Below are 27211 nucleotides of genomic sequence, written 5' to 3' on the forward strand. Positions count from 1 at the left end.
CACCAAGCCTCTAGCCTGTTAGAGCACTCACTGACCTCATAAAACTGCTTGCAGAGCGTATCCTCCGCCTCAGAGACCCGTTGCTCAGCTTCCGAGACCCTTTTATCTAGCGCCAGGATCTTGTGGGCACCAGGATCTTGTGGGAGCGTTTCTTCATGCTTTTTCCGATCTCCTTTTGAATCTCTGCCAACAGTTCTTGAAGCTCCGACTTGGTAGACATCTGTATGAGTATGGCTGAAAGCGGGTCAGTCCCATGGATCTGGACAGTCACCACTTCGCTGCACTTCATCTCGTCAGCGGGTTGCAGCATCGCCGGGATATCTCCCTGCTGCCCTAATTTAGGTCTTGTAGCCATCGTGAGCATAAAGCCCGAAATGCTTGGGGACCGGTGCACACAAGCCACCCTCAGCGAGGCGTGTAGTTCAACCAGGAGGTGGATTGTATCCCAGAGCAGAGGGCCGTCCTCAGCTGAGCAAGCACACCACCAGGCTGTCTCAGATCTCAACACAAAGCACCAGTATGGCACGGCCAGCCCCTCACCACCACCAGGCTGATGGAATCAGGATGAGTGTAGGCACAACACCAGATCCGCTGTTCAAAGTGACAGTGTAATGCAAAGGATGTTGCCCAGCGGTGGTCTGGCATGGATTACAGCACAGGCACATAGCGCACAGTGAAAGCACTCTCAATGGAGTCATCCCATGTATCAGGGGACGCAACAGGGGTCACCTTATCAGTAGCGCAGTAGAAGTACTCTCAATGGGGCCAGCCTACGTGTCTGGGGAGGCAACAGGGAGCGCCGCCTCATCTGCCTGAAAGTAGTGGTAAAGGGCTGGGAACCAAATGGCAGGCCGCAGCAAACATTCATGCCAGCTTGTCAGAGAGCCTTTGGGCTTGCGAGGCAGTATAGTGCAGGGAGCACCGTGCAGCTCATGAAGTCAGCGCGTGACTCACATTAGCCAAAGCCGCTACAAGGACAAAACACCCAAGGCTGAAGGAAGGCAGTAGTTCACTGCCTAGGTCCACCTCACTTTATGAGGCTAAACAGCCCGCCGCATATGTGGCTCACGGACACCAGCAGGGGAGGCATCCACAACTCCCGGCTGTCACCGTTATGCATGCTGGAGGAGCAGAGCAGCTACAGGCATCGTCGGGAGCCCTGAGGCACCGGCAGGGATAATGCTCTGCCTCACTCCGCCACGCCGGGAGCTCACTCCTGGGTCCCCCAGTTTCTCCACCAGCACTTCCCACACCGCTTCATGAAGGCGGCCACACCACAGCAATACTAGTCACCCTAACCCCAGTAATCAGTCCGTTAGGAAGCAAGGTGGTCAACTAGGGCAGGTCGACCCCTGGTGCTGCAGGCTCATGCTGCTTCATCGCGACAGGCCAGAAGGCTCCACGCCGCAGGAAGGGGCCTGGGCACCATCCAGTCTGATCTTTGGTTACCGGGCACCCCCAGACATCAGAGGAATGCGGGTAAGCAGCATTTAGATACCCACTGCTTTCCCCCACATCATTTTGCCAACACTGAATGTCCTGGGAGGGTTAAATGCCAGTCAGTCAGTCAGTCAAAAAGTTTATTTCTGATTCCATAAATCCATAAAACACATAAAACCAACATAATACATGCAATGATAAAAACTATCCTTTAAGAGCATCCACAAAAACCACATTGTACATTTTTTAAAACAGTCACAAAGTAAAACAAACATAGAAAATACAATATATACTGCCAATACTGATGCAATTTTAAAACATATCTAAGAACAATATGCCCTATTCAATACCGCTCGACAGAGGAATCAACGGCCGTCCTCACCCTTAATCCTTAGTATCCCCTTTCTAAAATACATCACTCTTTTCAGAAAGGTGAGTAATGCCCATGCATCCAAAACAGAATCTGCACTTAAAAGAAATGAAATAGCCTCTCTGTAACGGCGAATCTTAGACTCCCTAAGAACTGTAAATAATGTCGCTCTCCGGATCCCGGTGTACCCCGGGCAAAATATTAACAGATGTGGCAAATTTTCAATGCTATACCCACACACCGGGCAAGAAGCGGAATCCGGATAACCTTTCCAGTTCATGGTGTTCCCTCGCAAGAGGAGACAGTCGAACATTTCCCGAGTGATTAACCAACAATCTTTTTTATGGGCACCCAAGATTAAATGGGGTTGAATCACAAATGGCTGGCTAATCGTTACATACACTTTGGCAGGATTATGTTCATACTCCAAAAGTGTTCTCTGCTTAGCAAACGCTTCACCCAGAACAAGTTTGTACCCATGCACCTCTGGTTTGGATAGAAGAGCAGCTGGAGGCAAAAGAACACTTAGGTTGGCCTCTCCTAAGGCTTTAGCTATATAATCCAGCCAAGGAATGTTTTGCCACCCCGTCCTCTCCAAAACAGAACTAATGATGAAGTGACAAAGATAGGCATGTACATTCGCCCATAACCGGACCCAAAAGAGTATAGGGGCCAATGCCCACTGATCCTCCCAGAATTCCAGGCCCAGTTCTCTTTGAATAGCAGTGCATGCTGAAGAGTTAGGGGGTCCCAATAATCTCCTCAAAAATATATTCTCCTTGCCTTGTAACTCATTAGCATTCTGGAAACCCCACAATGGGGCTCCGTATAGTGTTAACTGCCTTTGATTGTGCAACAAATATCTTAGATACCACATCAAGCGGTTGACCCTCACAACGGGACATGAAACGAAAAATGCCCCCTATTTGTTGGCTCATTTTAGCCAACTGTTTAGTTAGATGCACCTTCCCCGTAAAGGGCTTCCGAGAATCTAATCCCCAGGTAATCAAAGACCTTCACCCTGTGGATAACTTCTCCAGCACAAATCATGGGTAGCATTGCAGCTGGCCGTTTTCTGCCCACACAGACCATTACAGCCGATTTTTTTTAGAGTTCATTTATAACCCTAAATTGCTCATAAATGCTGCATACGCATTAATCAAGGTCTGTAAAGCTCTTGGGGTCCTGGCTAGCAGTACGGTGTCATCCGAATATGCTAGCACAGGAAATGGCCAACCCCCCCCCCAATACCAAAAAATCTGCCAATATAGTCAACAAATCCTGAGAGAGGCCATTAATATGGAGGCAAAACAGATTGGGGCTAGAACACAGCCCTGCCTCACTCCACAGCCAATCCTAAAACACGATGTGGAATTACCCCCGGACCACTACGCACACATGCCTCATTATCGCTGTGAATTTCCATCAAAGCCTTCAATATGTCCCCAGGACAGCCCATAGACCTGAGCACTGCCCAAAGCTTTGACCTGTCAACCTTGTCAAACGCCGTGCTCAGGTCCATAAACGCTAAATATACCACCTCTCTCCTACAAAAGACTGAGTTGGCCACCAGAAGATACAAATTCAGGCTCTGCTCTATAGTACCTACTCCCGGGCGGAAGCCAAACTGGATGTCAGAAAGAACAGCTTGTTACTTCAGCCATGTTTCAAATCATTTCTATGGATTCTTCTCCCGCAGATTCTTTATCGGCCCTCCCATCCATCCCTGCTAAGAAAGTTCTGTGGCTTGTAGCTTCTGTCCAAACAAGAAGGCATCTGGTGATGGCTCTGGCACGACCATTTCTGTTTTAAAAACAAACGTTTTTTCTTCACACATTTTTGTGGGGTCACTCTGTTGGGGTGTACCCTTGTTAATGTTTTAGTGGTGTTCAATCGCAAGGGGAAAAATGTACAGGAACGGATTCATGGGACGTAGTTACCTGGCATATATACAACGCCTGACATCAAGTCCGGAACAGACTATCGAGAGCCAGACAAGACGAATCGATGATTAACGGAGAGTCAAGGTCCACTACGCCCCTGTCAAAAGGTTTTCAACCAGCAGAGCTGGAGATGGATATCTATCATGATGAGGAATCCGCGGGAAAAGAATCCATAGAAAGAGTATTGCGGTAAGCTTGCCTCACTGTGTATCGGGTCAATCCCCACACCCATCAATGGCGAATCTAGCAAAAGGTTGCCAAAGCACTATTGAATTGTTCCCTTCAACTTTGCATCTTGAACCGTCTCATTGACCCCTTTTACCAGGATGTTATACCGGTGCAAGCGGTTCTTCAGATCCTCCACCTGTAGCTTCAAGTTATGGGCCACCTGATCCCGCAGCTTGCTGTGCAGCTTCACCTCCTCTGACACACCTTTTAGGCCCTGTCCAGTGGTGTCTACCCTGTCTCCCAGGCTCCTCACTTCTCACCTACGTAGCTCTTCTTTCAGCGATGCAAAATGATCCTGGAAAGTAGCCATCTTCCTTCCCTCCAGATCTCTAAGGCATTCCTTTAAGTCGTCTTTATGGCGGGCCACGCTGTTTTTTTCTTGGTTCTTATCGTCGCTCCCTGCCTTCACCTTTCGTGAGTGGTTGTTGCCTCCTCTCACCACTGCTTCCAGTGATGCTCCAGTTGCCCTTCTTGGGGCGTAGGGTGTGGCTTTTGTCAGGCCTGCGTACTCTTCTCCTTTGGTCCTGACATCTGGGAGTCACCCCGCCCCCTTCTTTTCATTACTCCCACCAGGCCCGGTGCTACCGCCTGTCTCGGTAGCAGTCACCTGCCTCCTCCCGCCCACGGTCACCTTCTGTTTTCCAATTGAACAGGGCCAGATATCCTCCTGCACCTTGTGAGTCTGTCGCCACAAAATTCTTGATTGTTCTACCTCTGCCTTCAAATGCAATGAGATCCAGTCCCCCACTCAGGGTTCCGCACTCTTACCTGCGTCCTCTACGCACCCACCACAATGTCTCCTCTATTGATAGCACCCCCTTGTGTTATTGTAACGTGAAGGGTGGGGGGGGGGGGGGGTGGCAGCCCCAGGTGCACCCAATAAACCCTCCTGGTACTTTTCACCTACTCTCCTCGAAGCTTTCCAGGCACGGTGCAGCTTCTATGGGTTCTTTCTTGCCTCCACTTACTTTATGGTGTGAGAGGTGGCCAGCTTTGGGCCTCCTCCAGCTCCATCCCATGGATGTCTTCTTTTCACTGCTCTTGGCCCTGGTCCATATTCTGCCTCACTTGCTCTTCTGCTCGTGGTGGACAGCACCCTGAGCTTCTTCTCACCCTCTCCTTGGGACTTACCAGGACCACTGCTCCTCCCTGCTGCGGCTCTTCCTCAGAGCCCGGGATAGCTCCCCACTCAAATGCCGGGTCCTGTTATCGCCTTTCCCGGTGGACTTACTGGGCCCCTTGGACGTGTCTCCCTCCTCCTTCTGTTTTCCTCAGAGCGCGTGCTCGGGAGCCGGCTGTGGGGCGGTGGGTAGGGTTGCCTGCTTCAGTCGTCTTCTGTGATGGTGCAGCCAGATAGTCGCCCAGCTGCCGTGACAGTCCGCCACCATATGCCCCACAGGGCCATTGGCTGTCTAAGGCACTCACCAGCTGTGTACTTGCACACCACCTGAAAGGTAATGAGTGCTATGCATCGTTCACTGACGCCGGGATTCAATGACACCAACTCCTGTGGGAGGGCTTCCAGGTTACTCCGGTCTACTGGCCTTGCCCCGCTGCTGTGAAGGGACCATGTTGCGTCTCCTCACGGATAGGCTCAACATATAAGTTCTAGGCCCGGGAGGGAGCACAGGGCTTCACGTCCTCACACGGCGGTGGCCATCTTGGAATCTCAGTACGCTCTCTCAGTACGCTCTTTTAATGAGATATTAGATATTTCCATGCACATTCCATGCTTTACACAATGTCACCTGATTTCAAGGAGTATAATGAAGATCTAATGTAGGTAAGTCAGGGCAGTGAGGAAGCACTTTCACAATTCATTAAGTCCCAGAGTGCAGTAACAAACTACTTGTCCTTCGTCAAAATTTTAGCCCAGAACAATAGCTGTTTAATCTTAACAATATCGCTAATGCTTCTAAACTCTCATTCCAAATAGATCAATGTGTTCGGAGTACTCTTCGAGAGCATGAGAAGCCTTTTCAAAGAAGTATTTTCTTCAATGCTTAGGCCGCCAAGTTTTCTGTGGACCCCCTGTCACAGAAGGTCACAAACTGTTCAACAAGTTTTGTTAAACCACTCGGGTTGCGGGAGATCAATACAGCATCATCTCAATATATCATGATGCTGACATCATCACTCACTAATATGAGGGCTGTGAAGGCATCATGAAGCAAAACTCAGACAACAGATTCCAAGTTTTAACAAAAATGTTTATTAACTGAAATGTCAGGATGGTTGATTGTTCTGGGGCACTGTAACCTTCACACACACATTTCATTCACTCCCTGCCGTGCCATCCGGCTCCAAGGTATCTCCCCTCGTTTTGAACGGGGTACAAGTACTGATAGTCCTCGTTTCAAGATAACTGATGCACGAGTGTGTTCTCTGAAGGTGCCCTACAAAAGTCAGTGAGGTGGACCCAGTAGCGTAATTCCTTGATTTTCACTGCGAGGGGAGTACAAAACACCACCTCGTAAGGCCCTTGGAACCAAGGATTATTCTATCTGCGCACAAAATTGCAGAGTTATATAAAGTCCCCAGGCAGTAGCGGTTGTGTGGTCATATACTCGGGTTCCGCCACCGTAGTGACAAACAATGGACTAACACAAGAGCCGTTTACCTGGCATGTCCCAATACAAGGGTCAGTCGGAGTCAGGCAGTTGACCATAATTACACACACCTGACTGCCCTTTCTGTTTCACGCAGCGATAAAAGGCAGAGCATGAGAGCACACAACGATCCAGACTGAATGCATGAGGAGACAGCTATTCGTAACCGGCGGTTCAAATGGAGGAGAAAGGCGGCGTGACCTGAAAGGACAACGAGGAGGGAATTGCCTTTGCCCTTCTCACCTCAGACCCGCAAAGCCTCCGAAAGGGAATTCATAAGACCGGGAAGTTCAGCTGGCGTGTGGTGTGACAGGTGTCAAGGCAACATGGGGCCCTTCCGCGCTGATAGCCAAAGCGGGGAGAAGCGATTGCCGCCGTGGTACCGTTCTTGACTCCCGAGACAAGAAACTCCAACAGTTCAGCACAGCCGGTGAGTCAGAGAGGATTGATAATAAAACAAACTGTGCTGGGCCCAAGGTTGCAGGCGGCAACATTGTTGAACAAAGAATTTGTATATTTGAACTTTTCAAGAAACCCCAGTGAAGGTCCAGATGCAGAGTGGTCCGGCGTTGTGTGGACGCTAATTCAAAGGACTCTGACTGTAGCGTTCTTGTTTTGTTGAAACTACGGAAACCAATAGGCCTTAGGGGAGGCTAGTGTGAGGTGTCAAGGTTGTCATACAAGGGTCAAGCAAACCCCCCTGTTAGGCAGAATCCTGTGCACACAATTAAGACTACAAGTGGTAATACAAGTTCACCTTTGGTACAAGCCTGTACTACACTGTTAAAGTGGTAGAAGTAGCGGAGCAGCCAGACTTATCTCAAGAGTAAATGATCAGCAGTAGTAGAGATTACACAAAGGACCACAATTACTGTGACTCAAGCAAACACTGACTCAAGGTTTCAGGTAAGAAATAGAAGTACATTTATTTTATACCATCTGTTCACAAAAGACTTCACTTCTATAAATTCAAAACCACACGTAAAATATACTACACACAACCAATTACACTTGTTGCAGCAAATTCAAGGTATGTACATTAGGATTTGACAGGCCGGTGTTGCGATACTAACGCGTACCCGCGAATAGAAATCCTCACAAAGTTAAACCACACTTTGTACTTTAGAATTTCAAACAAGGGAAAAGTCAATAAAAATCATAGGCAATACTTTTTCAAGGCAAGGAGACTCGAGGACTTATTCAAAGATACAGATTAAAGTCAATAGGCCTGCGCCAGTGTCAATGGAGCAGATGCTCAGTTGCTGAGGATCACACGTTGAACAGTTCGAGATTCGAGATGCCAAGAGTTTGTAAAGAATGTCAAATGGAAGGAAAAGTTATAAGAAAGAGGGAAGAAAGAACACATCTTTGTGGAGGAAAAGGGTTCACCCCGATTCCGGCTGGTCAGACGGAGAGAATGAACAAGTCTGCACAGTACCTTATTCCGTTGGAGAAAAGCTGGTGCCACGGCAGTTGTTCCTGGTAGTTCCTGTAGACTCACTGTTCCTGCGGCTTCAGTCGTGGGGACAAGGACGACGTCTGGAGCGATCTGCACTACCCAGGGATGAGGCCAGCAGTAGCGAAAAAGACAACAATGAATAAAAGGTGTTCTCCTTTAAATCAGGAGAGGGATATCCGGACCACTACAGCACAACAGTGATTTCGACCCAGGAGAGGATTCTCTGACTGAAGAAAAGACAAGCTGGTTGATCCCACCAGGCTCAAGGGAAGAAGACTCCGGACTGGATCTTCTCTTAGTTGTTGAAGGGGTAGATAGCTCAGGACTGCAGCAGGGCTGCACCGGGACTCGGGGTTGCAGCAGCCATCTTCTTCTCCGCTTCTCTTCGGTTCCTTGTAGTTCCAGAGGGGACTCTGCCTTCTAGCCCAAGAGTCCTGACCTTTATGCCAAATTCCCCCATTCACACAGCCTGGCTGTCAATCACTCAGCAGGGGGGTTGTCCAGCCCGGACAACCACCTCAGCCAATCAACACAAAGTGCGACTTGGGTCTCCAAGGAGACCCTGTGCAGGGGGCGACTATGCCCCTCCCTCACATTCAGCCTCCCTAGACACCCAGACGCCAAAGGAGGGCTTCTGGCCAGAAGCCTGCCAAAGGTCGGCGAACAAAGGAGGCAAACTTGGTTTGCTGCGAAAGAAAGACCCAAGAAGGATGTTAACAAAAAGAAATGGCGATTAAACCCAACTGGAGCGGAAATAAAAAGTATTTGGGCTAGTGGGTTTAAAGGTCGAGGCTACTAAAATAGCCTAAAACACGACCACGTTATGTAATATAATCGCAGTAGGAAAATTAGGGTAGGTACCACTGCCACCAGCCAAGTCTTAATGTTAAGGGAGCAAAACAATGCTCCAAGAGGTACAGATAAAAGGGGCTACGAATTAACCCTTTCCAATACTCCATGCAAGATGGGGTGTACTGGATCTGTGGTTAAATGACTAAGTAAAGTTAATGGCAACTGTACCCTTTTCTGGGGGACAGTAGTCAACCCCAGAAATGGAGTCAGTGGGATGTCTAAAAGACAACCCTGTGTCACTGCACTGAAAGTGCTGTGTAACACACAAAGGAGTGGGGCTACTGAAGTTGTGTACTCCAGAGTCCACAATCACAAAGACAGATGAAATACACATGGCAAAACACAGGTAAGAGCGGGGGGAAAGCTCACACTCTTACCCAGTAGAAAAAATAAACTCCAGAAATCCTGCAAAGCTGCTGGGGGACTCACTAGGTAAGGGAAATTAGCCATAGAATGAGAATTCTCCCTAACACCCCCTGTGCACTCAAAAGTCTTTGACACATATCGAAGAAAACAAAGTGAATTGTTTTAAGGGCTTTAAGGCAAGCCTTGCTGAGGGCTTAAAGGAAAGCCTAATTGGGGGATGAGATCCAGACTTAGGAAAAGGGAAGAACCTAAGGGATCTAAAGGAACTCTCTTCTTAACTGTGGCAAGTGTGAACCCGACGGAGGGATGCCAAGAGAAAGCTAGGGGAAGGGAACACCGCTTTATGATGAGATGAGCAAATTGTGAACTATATTAGAAAATCATGAACTGTGTTAGAAGGGCAATGTGAACCCGACGGAGGGATGCCAAGCGAAAAGCTAACGAGAGTGAATCCTGCATTATGATAAAGCAAAGTGAACTGTGTATTTGGCAAATGTGAACCCGGCTGAGGGACGCCTGCGAATTGGAGTGAGCAGTAATACGCCCGTGAAATTGTGTCGACAAGAGTGAACCCGGCTGAGGGTTGTCCACAGTGAATGGTTGTTTAACAAAGACATTAAGACTCTTGAATATTACAAGCTGTTGATAATTTGAATGAAAGTCCGTAGTGCACCCGACAGAGGGAGGCCCACGTTGCAGAAAGGATCGAAGCCTGGCAGAGGTGGATCCTAAGGCAAAGAGTAAACGCCCCATGAAGATTTATTAACACATTTTTGTTTTTGTTGGTTGACACACATCAGATCCTCTGAGGCAAGAGACTTTGTGTGAAAGAGACTTGGCCACAGAAGGCCGTGATATTTTGGAAACAAACTATAACATCGTGCTGGCGAGGCCCAGGAGTGTGCTGTGCTCAAGAGTCCCACCTTGTCCCCTGCCAAAAACGTGGGGAAGGGGGGGGGGGCCCAGCCATACCATCCTGAATTATTTGGTGAACACTTCTTTCTTTTCTTGTGAACATTATCCCGTACTATTTTATAATCTAGCTGTAAGCATTGGCAATAGTTTTTTTTTTTAGTATAGGCCCTTTTTATTTGACTAAGACACCACAAGTAGTATATTAATATTATTTGATGGTCGTAGCTTGCTCCCATGTTAGATTTAGGTTTGGATTAGGTGTTTATCTCACCCGTTATACAGTTTAATAAACACCCTTGAACCATGATCACTTGTCGTTAGGCAGAAACCTGTGCAGTTCCCTTAGGGACCACTGCAAAAGACTACAGGTGTTTGGCAGTAAACCCACTTGGTAGCAGTCTTTACCACACAGATTCACTTGGTAGCTGTGGCTGAGCAGTCAGACTTCCCTCAAGAAGAGTAAGGCAGTATATAGAGTATACACAATAGGTAAAGAGATACAGTAGCACAAGCAAACACTGACCAGAGCTTTGGTGTAAAAGTATATAATTATTTATTTAAAGACATACTTGTAGATTACACTAGCACAAAGAGGTAAGTAAATTCAGCACACAGTCACTATTATATACATACAACCCTAATTACTTATTAGACAAGTCTTAATGAGAAACGCCACTTATTTTCAGACAGAGGTGAGCGCTTAACATAAGATGGCACTCTAATAAGTTATTAAAAAGGGAGGGAAAAAGGCAGAGTTATGGAAGCACACACATTTCAATACTTTTAAAAGAACCACAGTAAGGCAGGATAGGCAGAGTTCTACTGGAGAGCAAGGAAGTCAATTGCAAGGCCAACTCTTGGAGAGAGCAAGCAGAACTGGTCCAGGTTCACACAGTGGGGTTATGCCCAAAGAGTCTTGTAGATAGTTTGCACACAAAGAATTAAATTAAAGTCAGGAAAAGTTAGCTAGGTTGTCCCAGGCCAGCCCAGGTTAGAAAGTCAAGGCTTTACTGTCACCCCGAAAGATCTGTCGCAAGGGAAGCCAGGCGGGACACAGTACCTTAAGTGGGAAGGAAGCTCCAGCGGGGGCAGTTGTTCCTGGCAGCGGGTGCAAGTCGGTTTTTCATCCAGAGGAAGAGGAGGTCTCGCCGTGGAGGAAAGATGAAGGTCGTTGCACTGCCAGGGAAGAAACCGGCCGCTGAGTTCTTCGGTTACAAGGTACTACCCTTCTCTTTGCGGTAGTGGTAAACCATGGTATTCCGGTTGCCGGGGTGCTTGGCACGGGCAAGGCGGCCACGAGATGCTCCAGGAAGGTGAAAAGAAGGCAAAACTGGTTATCCCCACCAGTCAAAGGAAGAAGACTCTCCGGACTGGAGATCTCCTCTGTCGTCTGGAAAAGTGGTGAGACGGTTCAGCAGGGCTCCACCGGTGGTGTCGTCATTGCAGGTCGGCTCAGCTTCTCCCTCCTCGGATTCTTAGGTCCTGTGGCGACTTCTGAAGTTCCAGTCCCCAAAGCCCTGCTTTTATGCAGCAAACCCCCATTCATTCAGCCTAGCTGTCAATCAAACATGCTAAGTGGTGAGCCGGCCGGCTCACCACTTAGGCCAATCACACAAGAGTGCGACTTGAGTTACCAAGGCAACTCAGTCCAGGGTGCCTAAACCCCCTCCCACACCCCCTGTGGTACCCAGACAGAATGGCACCACTTTTGGAGGCTTCTGTGGAGAAGCCCGCCAAAAAGTGGAACCAAGGGCTCGACTTGGGTTGGAGTCACAGAAGAGAACACAAACGCCATTTTAGAATCGAGTTCTTGCAAAAAATACCAACCGGTGAATTAATATTAAATAAATAAACCGGCGGTATGTTCGAGGCTATAGGAATTAAATAATTAAAGTTGTTAGCCTCGAACAATGGGAAAATCCCATAGAGATATATTTGCGGTCGAATATAAAAAGTAGTATCCATTGCCACCAGCCAAAACTCGATCAGGGGGGACAGAGACGTGCCCCCTCGAACAACAGACCCCGGGGCAATCGAATTGCCCAGACCAGTACGTCCACAATATGATGGTTTGTACTGGTTTCTGTTCATAAGTTGGGACTAGTAAAGCCAATGGTGACTTTACATGCCCTGGGAGACAGTAGTCAGTCCCAGGGTATGGAGTCTATGTTGGGGGGTCGCTACGACACCCCTGGGTTATGGCACAGAGGTTGCTGTGTAACCCACCTCAAAAACACGAGACCCTATGGAGTAAAAGACCCCATAGCCCATAAAACACATGGAAAGACAAAGGAACACCTCAAATCATGTCTAAGAGTGGGAGTAAAAGAGTCTCACTCTTAGCAGGAGAAAAAAATAAACCCCAAAAATCCAGCAAAGCTGCTGGGGGACTCACTAGGTTTGGTAAATTAGCCTTTACAGAGAATTCTCCCTAACTCTTGTGTCTGTCCTTACTGTTGCCACCATGAGTTCCTTACATCTCCGACCATCGAGGCTCACACACCTGTGTCTTTGTCGTGGCCCGCTTGGCCCTGGACTCCACGGTTCCTGGGGGGGGGGGGACGCCAGCCAGCATCCTGGCTCTCTCACAGGACCAACCTTGGCAGCCTCCTCGCACATAAGATTCCCTGCTGGTCCCTTTGCTGCTGGTCTCTTCCCTTCCTGTACACCTTCAGCGACTTGACAGGTTGCAGGTGTGAGTCCCAAATTGGAATTGTTCTGGAATTGCAACTGGGGTTGCAATTAGTGAAGCAGTTGGGACATGCCTGACCTTTTCAAAACTCTGCAGGCCTCTTCCTCATCACAGAACTAGAGTGGTGAAATGGCTTACTCGTGTTCACTACTCCTAGTCGTCTCTTCCTCCTCCCAGTACTATAGTAGGTTGAATGAGGGAAAAAGTGGGGCGATGTGTTGCAATAGCCCACAAAGGCAGAGGGAGGGTTAGATTGGACTTCATAAGGGAAATGGGGGATACATTGTGTCACCTCTGAACCACCTCTTCAGGATAACATGTCTCGCCTCTGAACACTCCTCCTCTTCACCCTTTTCCTGGGGCTTGTATACTGACAATAGTTTCTGGGGTTTTCCTGGTCAGTGTGAAAAGGGTAGCAATATCCCATAAATGCATCTGGGATTAAGGGTTCCTCCTGAAATGGAAATGAGGGATACCACGTTTCACCCGAGGACACTTCCAATCCCCACTGACCCTCCGCTCAGGTGATTCGCCCTTTTTTCTCCACCCCCAGGGTCCGGATGCAAAAGCGATAACCTTTCCATGGCCATCTGAGAAGAGGACCCAAGGGGAGTATATGTGAGGATGCCCTCAGGTTTCTCATAGGGCATATATATTTTCAATTAACAAAAATCCATCTACATCATTGAAAATGATTCAGAAGAGGGTGGGGGCCAAGACACCCTGCTTAATCCCCTTCTCTTCCGTTTAGCGCATGTTTTCCTCTCGCAGGTTGGACCTAGGGGTGAAAAATGTGGGGAAGTGAGGTAATGGGGCATCCCTTTAGTATGAATATTGACGTTGTGTCCGGAATTGAGGAGTGGTGCAGCCGGGCACCACGATGTTGAGCTGCGCTACTCCCCCTGTCGTAATTTTGCGAGCAGCTGATGCTGGATAGATATTGATCAAGATGAGGAACTCTGGGAGAAGAATCCATAGAAAAAACACTACTGATAAGTCATTTCTCCATTTCATTTTGACCGATGTTCCTCCCACATGTTCTTAATTGCCCTTACATCCTCTGATAAGGAGCTCTCTATCAAAAATATGATTTCATTTTAACCAATTCCCCAACATGGCTGAGCATGGGGCAAAAACAATGGAACTGAGGTACAGTGCGAGCTGCTTATACCTATGCCGACGTCCCATCCGTCCTCGAGGAAGGAGCCAGCCGTAGGACCTTGCCAATCTCTCACTGTGCGTCTTGCGGTCAATAACATTTTCCGATATCTGCTAAAGGAAGAGTAATATCTACGCGAGATGAACATCCATCAGAAACAACATTATGAGCCAACCGATCCCACCATGCTCGGATGTGCCAGCAGGGAATCCGCTGGACAATACAGCAAGGTCACAAGGAAGGGGAGCACTGTTCACCTTCGGACATCAGTCCCCCCGCGTATGGTCCCAGTCCTACGGCGCCAGAGTCGCCAAATAATTCCTTCCGCTCCCAATGGGGGCATATATCTCACATTTGGTGGACATTTACGATGATGAGGGTGATGCCATCCCTGTCAGACTGGAACCATTCCACCCCAGGGAGAAGAGAGACTTCCTTTAAGAGTTTCATGGGGAACAGGCTGACTTAGTGGACCTGGTAGCCACGTTGCAGTAGGTAAGTTGCTTGGATACCCTGCCAGAGGTCGACATAATGCCTGCTGCCTCATCTGGCAAACCACAGGTGGATTTTCAGTGCCTAATTGTGAAGGTGGCTGACCCAGTCTTTTAACCAGTCAGTGGAGGGGACTGTGGTGGAACTGTGGGCCAAACTAACGTCCATCCCCATGGTGGGCTGTGAAGTGGCCAAGCAGCACAGGTCAGCCCCTTCAGACCGCATAGTCCTCTCTGCCCACACTTCTTTGCAGAGTATTTATTTTGTAGGTATGTTGTTCTTCTTACCTCCTCCAGATGCCTGCAGATTATAGGGAATGTCCCAGCTATGTCGGGAGGCTCGACTTTGCCTCCCACAGAGAGAATGGCAAACATCCAGGCCATATAAGTTCTCTTCCAAGCAAACATGGGACTCCCAGTTGGGTTTGTTTGAGAGCGTAAGGAGAATGCACTAGCCTTTGTTTGGGAGTTCAACCTGGTGCATGTGTTCCCTCCTATTGTTTTTGATTCATTCTTTGCTGAAGAAGTTGTATTATACCCGAACAACAGTGATCTTAATCACTCTGGATTGTGCATTAAGGACCTGTACCAAGTTATGCTCGACGTACTGCTTTGATCACCATGAGGTTCCCTTGGATGGAATGTCTTCTGATGTAGGCTCATGGGAGGGTGCTCCCCATGCCAGGGCATGTGCTGTGCACCTTCATACCTGACTATTAAGAAGCTGAGGTACCAAGATTGGATCTCTCAGAGGAGGTTCTTGGGTTGATGATTTCTGCAAGTGACCCAGCCACCCCGTCTTTCTATCGTTGTTGGTGGCAAAATTTCACAAGTGCTGTGATTAGAGTTTCAACCCATTGTTGCGGCCTGCCAGTACGATTATTGTTTTTTTTTGTTTGTTGGAAGATGGCATTGGTGTCTGCAAGTATATGTAAGGATGACATCTTTCTGGGTACTTGGTGACTTGCAGAAAGATGTTATGGTCCAGACTGCATCTGATCAATATTTCATAGATAAGGAATTTGTAGGAGGAATAATTGTATCCATCAGAAAGAACATTACATAAGAGATGTAATTTGTTAATTACAAACCTAACCACTTTCAGGCCAACAAAATAGCATGATTCAGAATTAACTGGTATCTGAAGAAGTCTGGGTTATGGACCTGAACAATCCCTTAAGTGGCTAATGTATGAATACTATGTTTCCTTGTATGATAAAAGGTATTGTTAATCTGTGGGTTTTGGAACGTTCTCCGGCATTTGTACTTTACTATGTTCAGTCGCTTTTACAAAAATATTTTCTGCCATCCAACTGAACCTTTAAAGCATGTGAATCTGTTCTAGAAACTGATTATAGAGATCCATATATACAGTTAATGAACATGTTCTTTCTTTGATCTTGTGCGGACTCGAGCCTCAAATTTTTGTACAGAAAACAATTGATGCATGAATTCAATGCTCCTTCCAGAAGCATATAGTCATAATACCTCTTCTTTTGCAGATCCAAAATTTGACTCTGGAGCATATAATCAACAAGAAACTGTTTGGAAAATGTGTGAAGACAAAGCACTTTAGTCTTCTGAAGCGGCATGTGATCGATACCAATCGGATAAAGGGATTAGTGGATTATTTTGTAAACAATAGTTGGTAAGTCTCTACGTGAATAATCAATGGAACTTTGATATCTCTGAGATCCTCAAACTCTTAAAAATGCACTTATCGATTGGCCACTAAGGGGCGCAGAGATGTAGTTTGCCCTCTGCGTCACTCCTCACCAACGGGACGAAAGTGGGACTAGAACCACCCACCCCTGAAAAGCCCTAACGTGAGGTGCTGCTGACCCCACCCCCCCTTCCTGTGCACAGTAGGGATCCTAGGCGGAAGCAAGGGCTGGCACTGCAAGAGGATGCCCTGCTTTGCGTGCTCTCTGTTGGACAATTGAACCCCGCTGATCACCCCCCACCCGCCTCTGAGGAAGTGAGCAATTGGTCTCTAGAGGCTTTAGGATGCACAAGCCTATAACTGGTTAGTGGAGGAACTGGGGGGAGGAGGGGCACCAAGGCCTACACAATCAGACCAGTTAAACCCACGGAGTCCCCCCGGGAGCTGAAAGACCCTGAACTCGCATCCCAATACTGATCCAGAGCCCCCACGGGGGAAGCCCCCCATTCACCGGAGCTGGAGGGGCCCTTAGCCATGGTGCCTCAACGCAGACGGCCCAGTACCACAGGACTACACATGAACTGGGCAGCTGCAATCAAGAAATGTCCCTACGATCAGCCACCCCAGAGCGCGCAGTACACCATGCCCAGCAGTGCTCTACAAGTTCCTCGAGGAGACCAACTCAGTGAGCAGAGGCATGTCAGCGCTTCTAGAGGTAATAAGGGGCTTTAGAGCAGATATCACAAAAAGACTCGATGGGCTCGACAAGAAAGTGACCGCATGGAGGACTGTATCCAGGGACTTGAAGCTAACCAATCCTTGGTTGACATACTAGAGTCACAGATTGACAGGTGACTCTCTGAGCTGGAAAGGAGGGAGGAGAAGTGCGCATTGAAGATGGACATCTTTGAAAACCGCGAGTGCAGAAACAACCTAGAGTTTTTTGGCTTTTTTCCAGAGCGAGAAAGTGAAACGCAGAGTGTAATTGTGAAAGCCATCAGCAATGTTGTTAGGAAACTCTTTAACGAGGGAAACTACAGCAAACCTATGATTGATGGGGCCCACAGAGCGGGTGGGGGCTCCCGTGGTCCAAGAACAGTCCTGTCCAGGTTTCACACTTACACGGAAAAAGCTAACATTTTGAATATGGCTAGAAAGAAGGGCGCAGTGGAATGGGAGGCCTCGCAAATCACTGTATTCCAGGATCTCTTAGCCTTCACCCTATCCAGAAGGGGAGACTGCGCACCGAACACAAAATGGCTGAGCTCAAAGGGAGTCTGCTATAGGTGGGGCTTTCCTTTCTCTCGCTTCTTCGAACTTGATGGCTACAAATACCAGCTTTTGTCGGTATAGGACATAGGAAGAGTAACGCAGGAGCTCCCCAGCGAATCCGCCCCAACACCCACCTCGGAAGCCCAGGGAGGTGCATCAACTGCCAGAGGATTTGTAGACAGGAGCTGGGTCAGAGTCCACCGCAAATTCAAGAAAGCAAGTCCCCCCCTGCAGTCGTGAGGGGTGACCCTCTTCTACCGGCCGATTCGAGAGGGGAGCTACAAAGTATGCAGCGCTGTGCCCTGAGGCATCCCGGTGGCTCACTCGCCACACTGAAGTTAAACTTGGAGGAGCAGCCCAATCGATTGGGGAAGGTTGAGAGGCCTGTGACTCAATTCATCCGAGAACCATTTCCTGATTTTTGGATTCACTTGATGTGTTCTTGAGACTGCTCTCTGTTTCGGGGGGAGAACGATGAGTGGGGCTTTCAAAGAAACTGGCTTTTTTGGGGGCTCAGAGGTGATAAGTAGCCCGAGGGTGGTGAAGCAGACGGGGGTCTGGCACAGCAACGTTGTTGATGTCACACAGAGTCCAGGTGCCAGAGGAGGGGGTACAGGGAGGGGGGAGTTAGGGGGTTAGTTTTGTTTAAGTGGGTTTTCTGGGTTGACAATACATTCCAGGCCAGTCGACAGGAGTTAGGATTTGTAATGCTGGCCGGTGTGAGGCCTACGGGATGCAATGTCAGGCTTTGCAGAGTTAGTGAATGGTGTTTCATGGAAAAGCCAACCGGCCCAAATGGATAGAACTATAGGTAATGTGGCAGTGGGTTCTCTCAACACGAGGTCTGAACTCCCCCCATAAAAGATGAATTCAATCACTTGAAGTTAGATCTGATGTTTCTTCAAGAGACCCATTGGCAGATGGGCCGAGAACCATCCTTGAAGGCGAAATCCATAGGGGAGGTGTTTCACGCGTCCTGTATATCCACAAAAAAGGGGCAGTAGTGGTAGTCGCTAGCAAACTTAACTTTGTTCCGAAAGCATTCCTGAAGGACCCTGATGGCCACTTTGTGATGGTGAAAGGGGAGGTGAGAGGGCGTGCATTAACTATGAGCAAGTTCATCATGAGCAAGTTCTAGGGTTTTGTTGAAGGTGCCCTGATAATGGGGGGTGATTTTAACATGGTCCTAGACCCCGACCTCAATAAGAAAAAGGCAGCCCAACACGCAGCATCCCACCCGCTTCCAGCAAGTCAACTCAGACCAGGAAGTGGTGGACTCCTATATCCGGGTACGAGACAGGGAGCCCCCCCTTCACCTACTACTGAAAGGTGCACAACTCTTTCTCAAGGATCGACTATATCCTCGCAGATGCCTCCCGCCAGAGTGTGGTGCAAGAATCCACAACAGAATCCTTCCCATGGTCAGATCACGACCTGGTGAAGCTTAGAATAGCGGAATTCCCTACACAGAAACCGGAATCTAGCTGGTCTTGCAACAACCTGTTGCTGAGAGACAACGAGCAAGCTATGGTGGCACTGGAGGTGTTTAGGGAATACTGCGATGACTATAATAATTGTGAGGTGGAGGTCCAGGGAGTTTGGGAGGCCTTTAAAGCCACATTGAGAGGAGTTTTGATAGGAATGGGGGCCAGGAGGAAAAGAGAAAAGGTAGCAGAGGAGATGGTACTGAAGGGGAACATTGAAGGCCTGCAGCCGGGAGGGAACTTGAAATCCAAGATATTCCCTGGGGACTTGAGAAAGCTCCAGGAACACAAAGCTAAATTAAAGGCTCTGCTGGTTGGAAAAAAAGGAACGGAAGTTGGCCTTCCTCAAGCAGAAATACATGGAAAGGGCAGACAAAATCTTGGCATGGCCACTATGGGAGCAGAGAAACGACAGAAGGGTGGCAGCAATTCACCCGGTAGTGGGGAGTGCGGCTCCTAGAGGATGCCCATATTACAGAAGAGTTTAGAGTTTACTATGAGAACCTTTACAAGTCTGAGTACAAAGGGGACAGAACTCATGTAGACCTGTTCCTAGATGCCCTGCCAATACCCAGACTCCCTCCAAACAAAGTGGCGACCGTGGAAACGCCTATATCGGAGCCAGAGATCATCGACAACATTGCTATTATGTAGGGGGTACGACTCCGGGGGTGGATGGCTTCACAGTAATTTTTATGAACGATTTCGTTCTATGTTAGCCACCTTTATGGCCGAACTATTTAACAATGCAAGGGTATCAGGCTCCTGCCCAAGGTCCATGCTCTTGGCCCTTATCGTAGTCATCCCCAAGGAAGGGAATGATCCATCCCAGTGCCACTCTTATCGCCCTATCTCCCTACTTAACACAGATGTCAAAATCTTGAAAAAAGGTACTGGCCAATAGACTTAGTCACCTTATGGCCACACTTGTGCACGGAGACCAGGTGGGAGTCATCCTGGTCCGTTAAGGTGCTGACAACGTGCGGAAGACGATAGACCTGGTGTATGAGACGCAACACCAGGAAACAAGGGCCCACTTGGTCTCCATAGATTCAGAGAAAGCCTTCGACTGTGTCTAATGGAGCTATATGGGAAAAGTCCTGCAAAAAATGGCGTTTGGTGGAAACTTTAGGCAATGGATTGCGGCCATGTATTATGACCCCACAGCAAGCGTGGCAGTTAACAGCACAATCTCCTCCACCTCTCCAGAGGAACGAGGCAGGGCTGCCCCATCTCCCCCTTGTTCCATGCCCCATCTATGGAGCCCCTGGCCATTGCGATTGGGGAGAACGTGGGGATCATGGGAATCCGGTGTGGGACGACGATATCCTCTGCTACCTAACCAATGTGGAAGAATCCCTCCCCGAACTCCTTAACCAGATAAATAGTTTTGGTGGGTTCTCGGGACTGAAAATAAATATCCTTAAATCCAATGTTATGCCCATAGAAGATGACCCTGTCACCAGAGTTAGGAAGACCTTCTGTGGTACGAGAGTCGAAAACTCTGCCACACCATATCTGAGAGTTAAATTGCCCAACGACCTCACATGGTTGGTGGAGGCGAAGTCCCCCCCCAACTCCTCAATTGAAAAAATAAGATTAGACCTGGCACGATGGGCCCCCTTCACGCTGTCATGGTTTGGAGGCATGGTGACGGTGAAAATAAACGTCCTCCCCCACCTGCTGTACCTGTTTACTGTGCCCACCGTACCGCTGCCACAGTCCTTCTTCCATGAATTAAAATCCATAGATAATATGTTTGTAGGGCAGAGCAAAAGACCAAGAATTAGATGCACAACCTTAACTCTCCTAGGGACCATGGCTGGTTTGGCTTCCCAGACTTCTGGCGGTATTACAAAGCAGCTCAGCTGCGAGTCCTTCTGGAGCATCTGAAAGATGACCAAGGCACTTATTGGACCTACCTAGAGGATGTACTCACTCACCCCAAAAAAGTGAGGGACCTATTGTGATCTCAGAAAAAAGGTGATCCCTGGCCAAGCCAGTACCCATCCAAGCCTTGCATTGCTGTGGCTCCTGGTATGGTATTGTTTATTTATATAGCTCCTATACACAGGCAAGTGTTTAAAAGTGCTTAAGGAGGGTGGGAACAACAGGAAGAAATAAGCAGTTGCTCAGAGCCCTTGAAATTCTGAGACGATAAGTCTGCTCAGGCAGAGTAAGTGAGTAAAAAATACATTTAACAGTTTGGGATATAGCAAATAGGCCTGGCAGCGATTCTGCAGTTTGAACAATGCAATTGACTGGTGAAAACACGGGAGAACAGACGTATGATCTTCAGGCATGGTGCGTACGGATCGGCAAGTGCACAGAGGTTCACAGGGGGCGGGGAGGATCAAGTGCCCCCGGTCGGTTGAGACTGGGTTAAGTGCAGAGAGAGAGACACTCTCTAGGGTAAATTTCTCAAGTGCATGGAGTGTGGGTGAGGTGTAGGGCCCTGAAGCAAGTGCGAAAGAGGACTGGCAGGGGTTCCGGGGTCCAGTGAGCCTCCCAGGTACACCCGACGGCCAGTCGGCGTGTTGTAAGAAAAGGAGGAGGGAGACGGGGAAAACAGAGACCTCGGTTAGCAGGGTAGAGGGAGAGATAAGGAAGAGGAGAAGAGGCAAGTCTTGAGGAGTTTCCGGAATTTATGGAGATCCGGCTCAAGACAGAGGGCGGCAGGGAGGCTATTCCAGAGGGGGGGCACCTGCTGAGGATAATTATCTCCCTCCAAATCTCTGTTTGGAGAACCGGCTTACTCGCAGAAGGTTGAAGGTAAAGGAGCGGAGGGCGCGTGAGGCACAGTATTTAGGTAGGCAGCGTTGCAGGTAGGTAGGTCCCAGGGCCCAGAAAGCCTTGTGAACAATACAAAGGGTCTTGAATTTGATCCTTGCAGCCACAGGGAACCAGAGGAGGGATTTCAGCACCAGAGAGATGTGGTACGTGAACATGAGACCAAGGATAAGTCTTGCAGTTCTGTTCTGGATGAGTTGCAGAGGGCGCAGGGCAGAAGAAGGGAGGTGGAGGAAGAGGCTTTTGCAGTATTCAGCCTGCAGAGAACCAGGGCTCTGGAGACAGTGAGCCTCTGGGTGAAAGTGAGAAAATGTGAAAAAAAACAAGACAAATGTAACCCTTCCTCCTGGCCATCCCTGTTGAGCTCAGTATGGGGTAGCCCTTTGATTTAGGATGCAGGGGCTTTCGCTCCACGCAAATGTGGTTGAAGAGGGCCGGCCAACTCTTCCCGGGTGGAACCTTCATTGAATAGGAATCCCTGAGTGAAATCCTGGGGGAAAGTTCCCTGAACGTGTTTGAATACTTGCGTCTTAAGGACCTCATGTCCGATCTGAAATGGCTCTCAGGGATATTGCATCCCGTCACACCCTTTGAGGAAACTCTTCGCGAAGCCCCGGGGAGGAAGGGTATATTGTCCAGGCTATACAAGGTTCTGGTGACTACAGAACTAGATGATGGGCAGAGATTTAAGTAATTCTGGGTAGAAACAACAGAAGGCGAAATCCCTGACACTGCCTGGAAAGTGATATACAAACTGATGTTCTCAGAGTACATATACACTTCAGCAATAGAACATAACTTTAAGCTACTTCACCGCTGGCACCTGCCCCCCTTGAGATTGTCAAAGATGTTTTTGAGATCTTCCCCGCTCTGTCGCAGGGGATGTGGTCAAGTGGGGTTGTGGTACCATATGTGGTGGGAATGTCTAAAGGTGAGAGTATATTGGGCCAAAGTACTTAGTTGGATCAAAGACACGGTTGGAATTGCCCAGGACTTGGACCCCCTGCAGATCTGGTTTGGCGCCTCACCATTGACAATGGTGAGTTCAGCAGGTAGAGTATCCTTGACCCGCAAACTTGAAGGACAAAGCCACCATGTCAAACAACTGATGATGAAATTATGGGACAGCTTTACATATGTAAAGCTGGCAGCGATGGTCAATGACTGCGTGGAGACATTCTCCCTTGAGTGGGAAATATTTATGCTGAAATGGGGTTGTGGAAGCATAAGCCTTTGACATGGTCCCTGGTGTAAGAGGGATCGTCAGCTCCTGGGCCCAACGCCAGGTGAGAACAGTGTTCAACCTAGGGGACAATGTGCAGAACTCTTGCCTGGGCCTTGAGTGACACCTTTGCCTGATATTGTTTTCACCTTGTCGTGTCACCTGGAATAGTCACGGTTATCTTATTTGAGGGGAGTGGGTAATGGGGTGGAGGTGGGGGTAGTGGGGAAGGTTGTGGTTGTTCTCTTTGCTGACATATTGTGATTGTGTAACTTTTCGAAAATGCTAATAAACATCAAAGTTAAAAATAGAAATGCCCTTATCAAAGTTTCCTTCCTTCCCTGACTTCCCTCGACACTTAAACACTATTACAACTCCACCCCATGTTAGCTATTTCTTGTTCATCTCTATAATTGTATTGCCCCTCCTCCTTATAATGTCAATTCCATTGCATCATCAGAATATTCTGCCTTCTAATTTCCTATCTTCCTTCCCTCCCTAATGTCCATCCATCCACATAAAACTCCTAGAATTTCCATGCATTCTACGCCATCTTATTTGCAGCCCATCCCATCAAGCAGGACTCTCTAATCTCCCTTTCATTCTAACTTTTCTTCTCTCTTCCCCCCTCAAATGTACATCTCATTTCAGTCAAACCTCTCTAGTTTTAATTTGTAATGGATTGAATTTTCCCTTAGTTCTCTGTGATTAATAAATATCCTCTGTGCCAGCTGTTCTTTGAAAATTTCAACAGTGTGTGTAGCGTAGCTACATGACCTTCACCTCTGATAACCAGGTCCTCGACCCTGGACTTGGCAGTGCCCCAGTGTATATGGAGTACACTGTGACCCATCACCTCAGTTCCTGTTTTTCAGCACGCTGTTCTCTCGGGAACACTTCAAATTTGTGCTGCTCCATTATGCCAGCGCAAGGTTTTGCGGATTCTGTCACTGTTTGGACTGCAACACTAAAATGTTCATCACCAACCTGAACAACATTTCTCTTTTTTAAAAAAAATGTTTTATTGTAACTTGTAGTTTGTACAAACTTTTATTACATATTCACACATTTCGTCCCTTCCTCATCTTTCAATTTCAATATTACATCATCCTAAAAAGGGAAGAAAATTCAACAAAATATCCAAATGTACAAAGTTATCCAAATGTACACGACCCCCTGTTTCTGATGTACCAGCTTTTAGGTTTCCGTCTCCATTAGGGTCGAGGCCACTCAACTCAAAATTCTGTCCAGGTAATCAACAACTGCACAAGTTAACTGTACATTGGTTCCACTAAGAATGTGGAACCACCGTTCTTCCATATTGTCATTTAAAGGGGCACATTTTTTCAGATAGGACCTTTCTACATTTAATTTTAGACATTCCAGGATCAAATGTTTTGTTGTTTCCATGTGCTCCATAGTCTTCATTGATTGTCTTTTGTGTCTTTATCTTGTTTTATCCACAGCATCTCTTAAGTTTCATATGCATTTAGTCTAAACCTCAAAAACATGTCACAATGGTATCGTGAAGGAAATTTTTTAAAGTATTTTGGCAGTTGTCGTTATTCCTAGGTCCAATGATGACCTTAGATTTGTGCGACGTTCGCTATTCTGTAACAAATTCCAGGTTTGCAGTTTTGGCTTCACCAATTGTGGATTCAACAGTACTGTTTGCATCTTTATGTCGGCATGCTTTAAGATTTTCCCAATTTCCTTTGCCCAGATCGTCAATAGACCAGAATGAGGATTCGCGGACGATGGAGCAAGGATGCCATATGCTGGTTCTGGATTTGTTATGAACATTTTCCTTAGCACTTGCACCGATCTCCACTGGACAGTGCCATACAATGGTTCCAGAGCAAGTTTGTGTCTGATTGCAGTCATAGAAATGTTCGTTGGAAATCTTAGTACTCATCGCCAATAGAGACCCTTCAAATATGGCCAAATTCTATGATTCAAGTTCCAGCCTGCTTCAGCCCCGAACGCCGGTAATGGAATTACTTTTTGCAAATAGAACATTAGAGCTGGAACGATTGTAAATGTCCCGTATTCTGAATGTCATTTTGCACTTTGAAGGGAAAGGGTAGTCATTCGCTGAGTCAAATCTTGTGACCATCCCCATTCTCTGACAGATTTGTTGAAGAGGACACGTATATATCGGATTTCTGCCGTTGTCTCAATTATATCATCTGCTAATGTCCATCTGACATTTTTGTCTCTTGTTCCTACGTTTGGGCCAAACGTCATTATTTTCGTTTTGCTTACATTTATAGCAAGATCATTCTGTTCCGTGTAAGTTTGCAGGGTTGTTGGGAGCATTTGGAGTCTGATTAGTGTAGAATCTACTAACACTAGGTCGTCTGCGTAAATGTCCCAGCTTATGTGCTGACCATTTATTTTAGGTGGAAAACAATTTACTGCTGTCAGAACCGCTGGAATGTCTGCAATAAACAATTTAACAGCAAAGCTGCTAAAGGGCACCCTTTTTTCACCCCCTTGTTCGTCGCAAATTTCCTTTGTTAGGCTGCCGCTCTCATTTGTTCTCACTCGAACGCTTGTATTGGCATGTAATGCCATCACGGGGGGAAGTAAGACTGGCGGGCACGCCCACTTTGTTAGTTTATCCCATAGCATCTCACGATTAATGCTGTCGAATGCTTGTTGCATATCTATAAAGGCTAGAAAGAGCTTGGTCTTCCTCTTCAAAGCTTCTAATTTCAGGAGATTTAGAAGAATAAGATTCACCTCTCTTCCTACTCCCTTTGTAAAGCCAGTTTGGTTCATATATCGTCTTCACAACATCACTTTGTTCTTGTCAGATTTCATTTAACATCCATCTATAATATGTATTGATGCAGTCTGACATCTTGGCAGGCGACATCCTTCCATATAACATTCTTCCATGCAACATCCTTCCACACTTTCAGTGCGAAGGTACATTCTGTATGGCTGTCTGAGTGCATAACACCTCTCATACACTCAATGTATAGTAAAGATACAGGGGGTCCCATCTATAGCTCTTCTTCGACTGTTCCAATATTCCTCATCTCCCCTCCCATCCATCCCCACTCAAAGTGTTGGCATTTGGTGTGCGTCTACTCTGGTGAGTAGACATCTGGTGATGGTCCTAGAGTGACCGTTTTCTGTCTGACATGCTGCATGTTTTCTCAAAAATAAAAATAATCGGATTCTGCATAATGTGGAACCCTATCCACAAGGATTTTCTTCCTATGGGGAAGTTTGTTGTTGTTAACCTCTTATGGACTGTTTAGCCTTTTTCTCTCACTGTTTTACACTGCAGCGGTCAAGCTCAGGGAAAAACGGGGGGAACTGAGGCATGATTTGTATTGACATGGGACACGTGGTATATATGCGGGTCTGCCTTTCTTCGGGTCTCATCTGAGCAGCAGAGCTGGATGAGGTTATCTATCGGTTGAGGAGTCTGTGGGAGAAGAATCCATAGAAAGAACATTACAGTAAGTAATTTCTCTGCCTCAGGGTCTCGGATTCCATTCTACTAGAAGAGTGGCTGCAACCTCTGCCCTGCAATGTGGGAGTTTATGCATACATTTGCTAAGCATTACTGCTTGGGTTCTTTTTCAGACCAGGAAGCCCGCTTAGGTAGGGCGTTCCTCTAGAGTTTAGGTGGTGTTATTGCTCTCCTCCCATCAACAGATTTTCGTACTGCTTTGGGAGTCTATCCTTGACGAGGAGTCTGTGAGAGGAAGGAATCCATTAGGAGAACAAATTACTTACCTCTCTGTAATGTTCTTTCTGATGAATGTTTCTCCCATTGATTCCTCATCATCCTCCCTACCCCTCTTAGCGCCTAGCTAGTACACCATCGGTTCCGCGGTCCCTTAGCATCCGAGTGGTAGCGGAAAAGGGTGTAACGGAGATCATGCAGTGGCTTAATATATACTGCACTGATGCCATGTCTGTTGCGTAGAGTTGTCGTATGGAGCCGACCCAGAGCCTTGCTGCCCCACCTGGCTGTGTTGAGGTTTCCAAAGAGCAGGTGCCCTGTAGATAGGGTATCATTGATGAGGAATCCGTGGGAGGAACACCAACCAGACAGAACATTACCGAGAGGTCAGTAATTGCTTGTTTGTCATTTTTAGATCACAGATGAAAGGTGTGTTGTAAGCTTTGTATTGAATTTTGACATTTTATCTTTCTTGCATTGTACATAAGCGTGCAGAGAAGTTAGTTAAACCAAGAGAGAACCTAAAATAATTTTCAGAGTCTTAAAATGT

At 47.5% G+C, this 27211-nt stretch overlaps 1 protein-coding gene across 2 annotated transcripts in view; it reads left to right on the forward strand.

Annotated features, from left to right (window-relative positions):
• Positions 1-27211, forward strand: part of KNTC1 (kinetochore associated 1) — a 2501313-nt gene that overhangs the window by 2424566 nt on the left and 49536 nt on the right. For both annotated transcript variants that reach the window (XM_069619627.1, XM_069619628.1), the window contains exon 63: positions 16027-16172. In XM_069619627.1, coding sequence (XP_069475728.1) covers positions 16027-16172 — 146 coding nt within the window. The remainder of the gene's footprint in view (positions 1-16026; positions 16173-27211) is intronic.

This window comes from Ambystoma mexicanum, chromosome 10 (genome assembly GCF_040938575.1).
Source record: "Ambystoma mexicanum isolate Mex_15411 chromosome 10, UKY_AmexF1_1, whole genome shotgun sequence".
NCBI lineage: Eukaryota > Metazoa > Chordata > Amphibia > Caudata > Ambystomatidae > Ambystoma > Ambystoma mexicanum.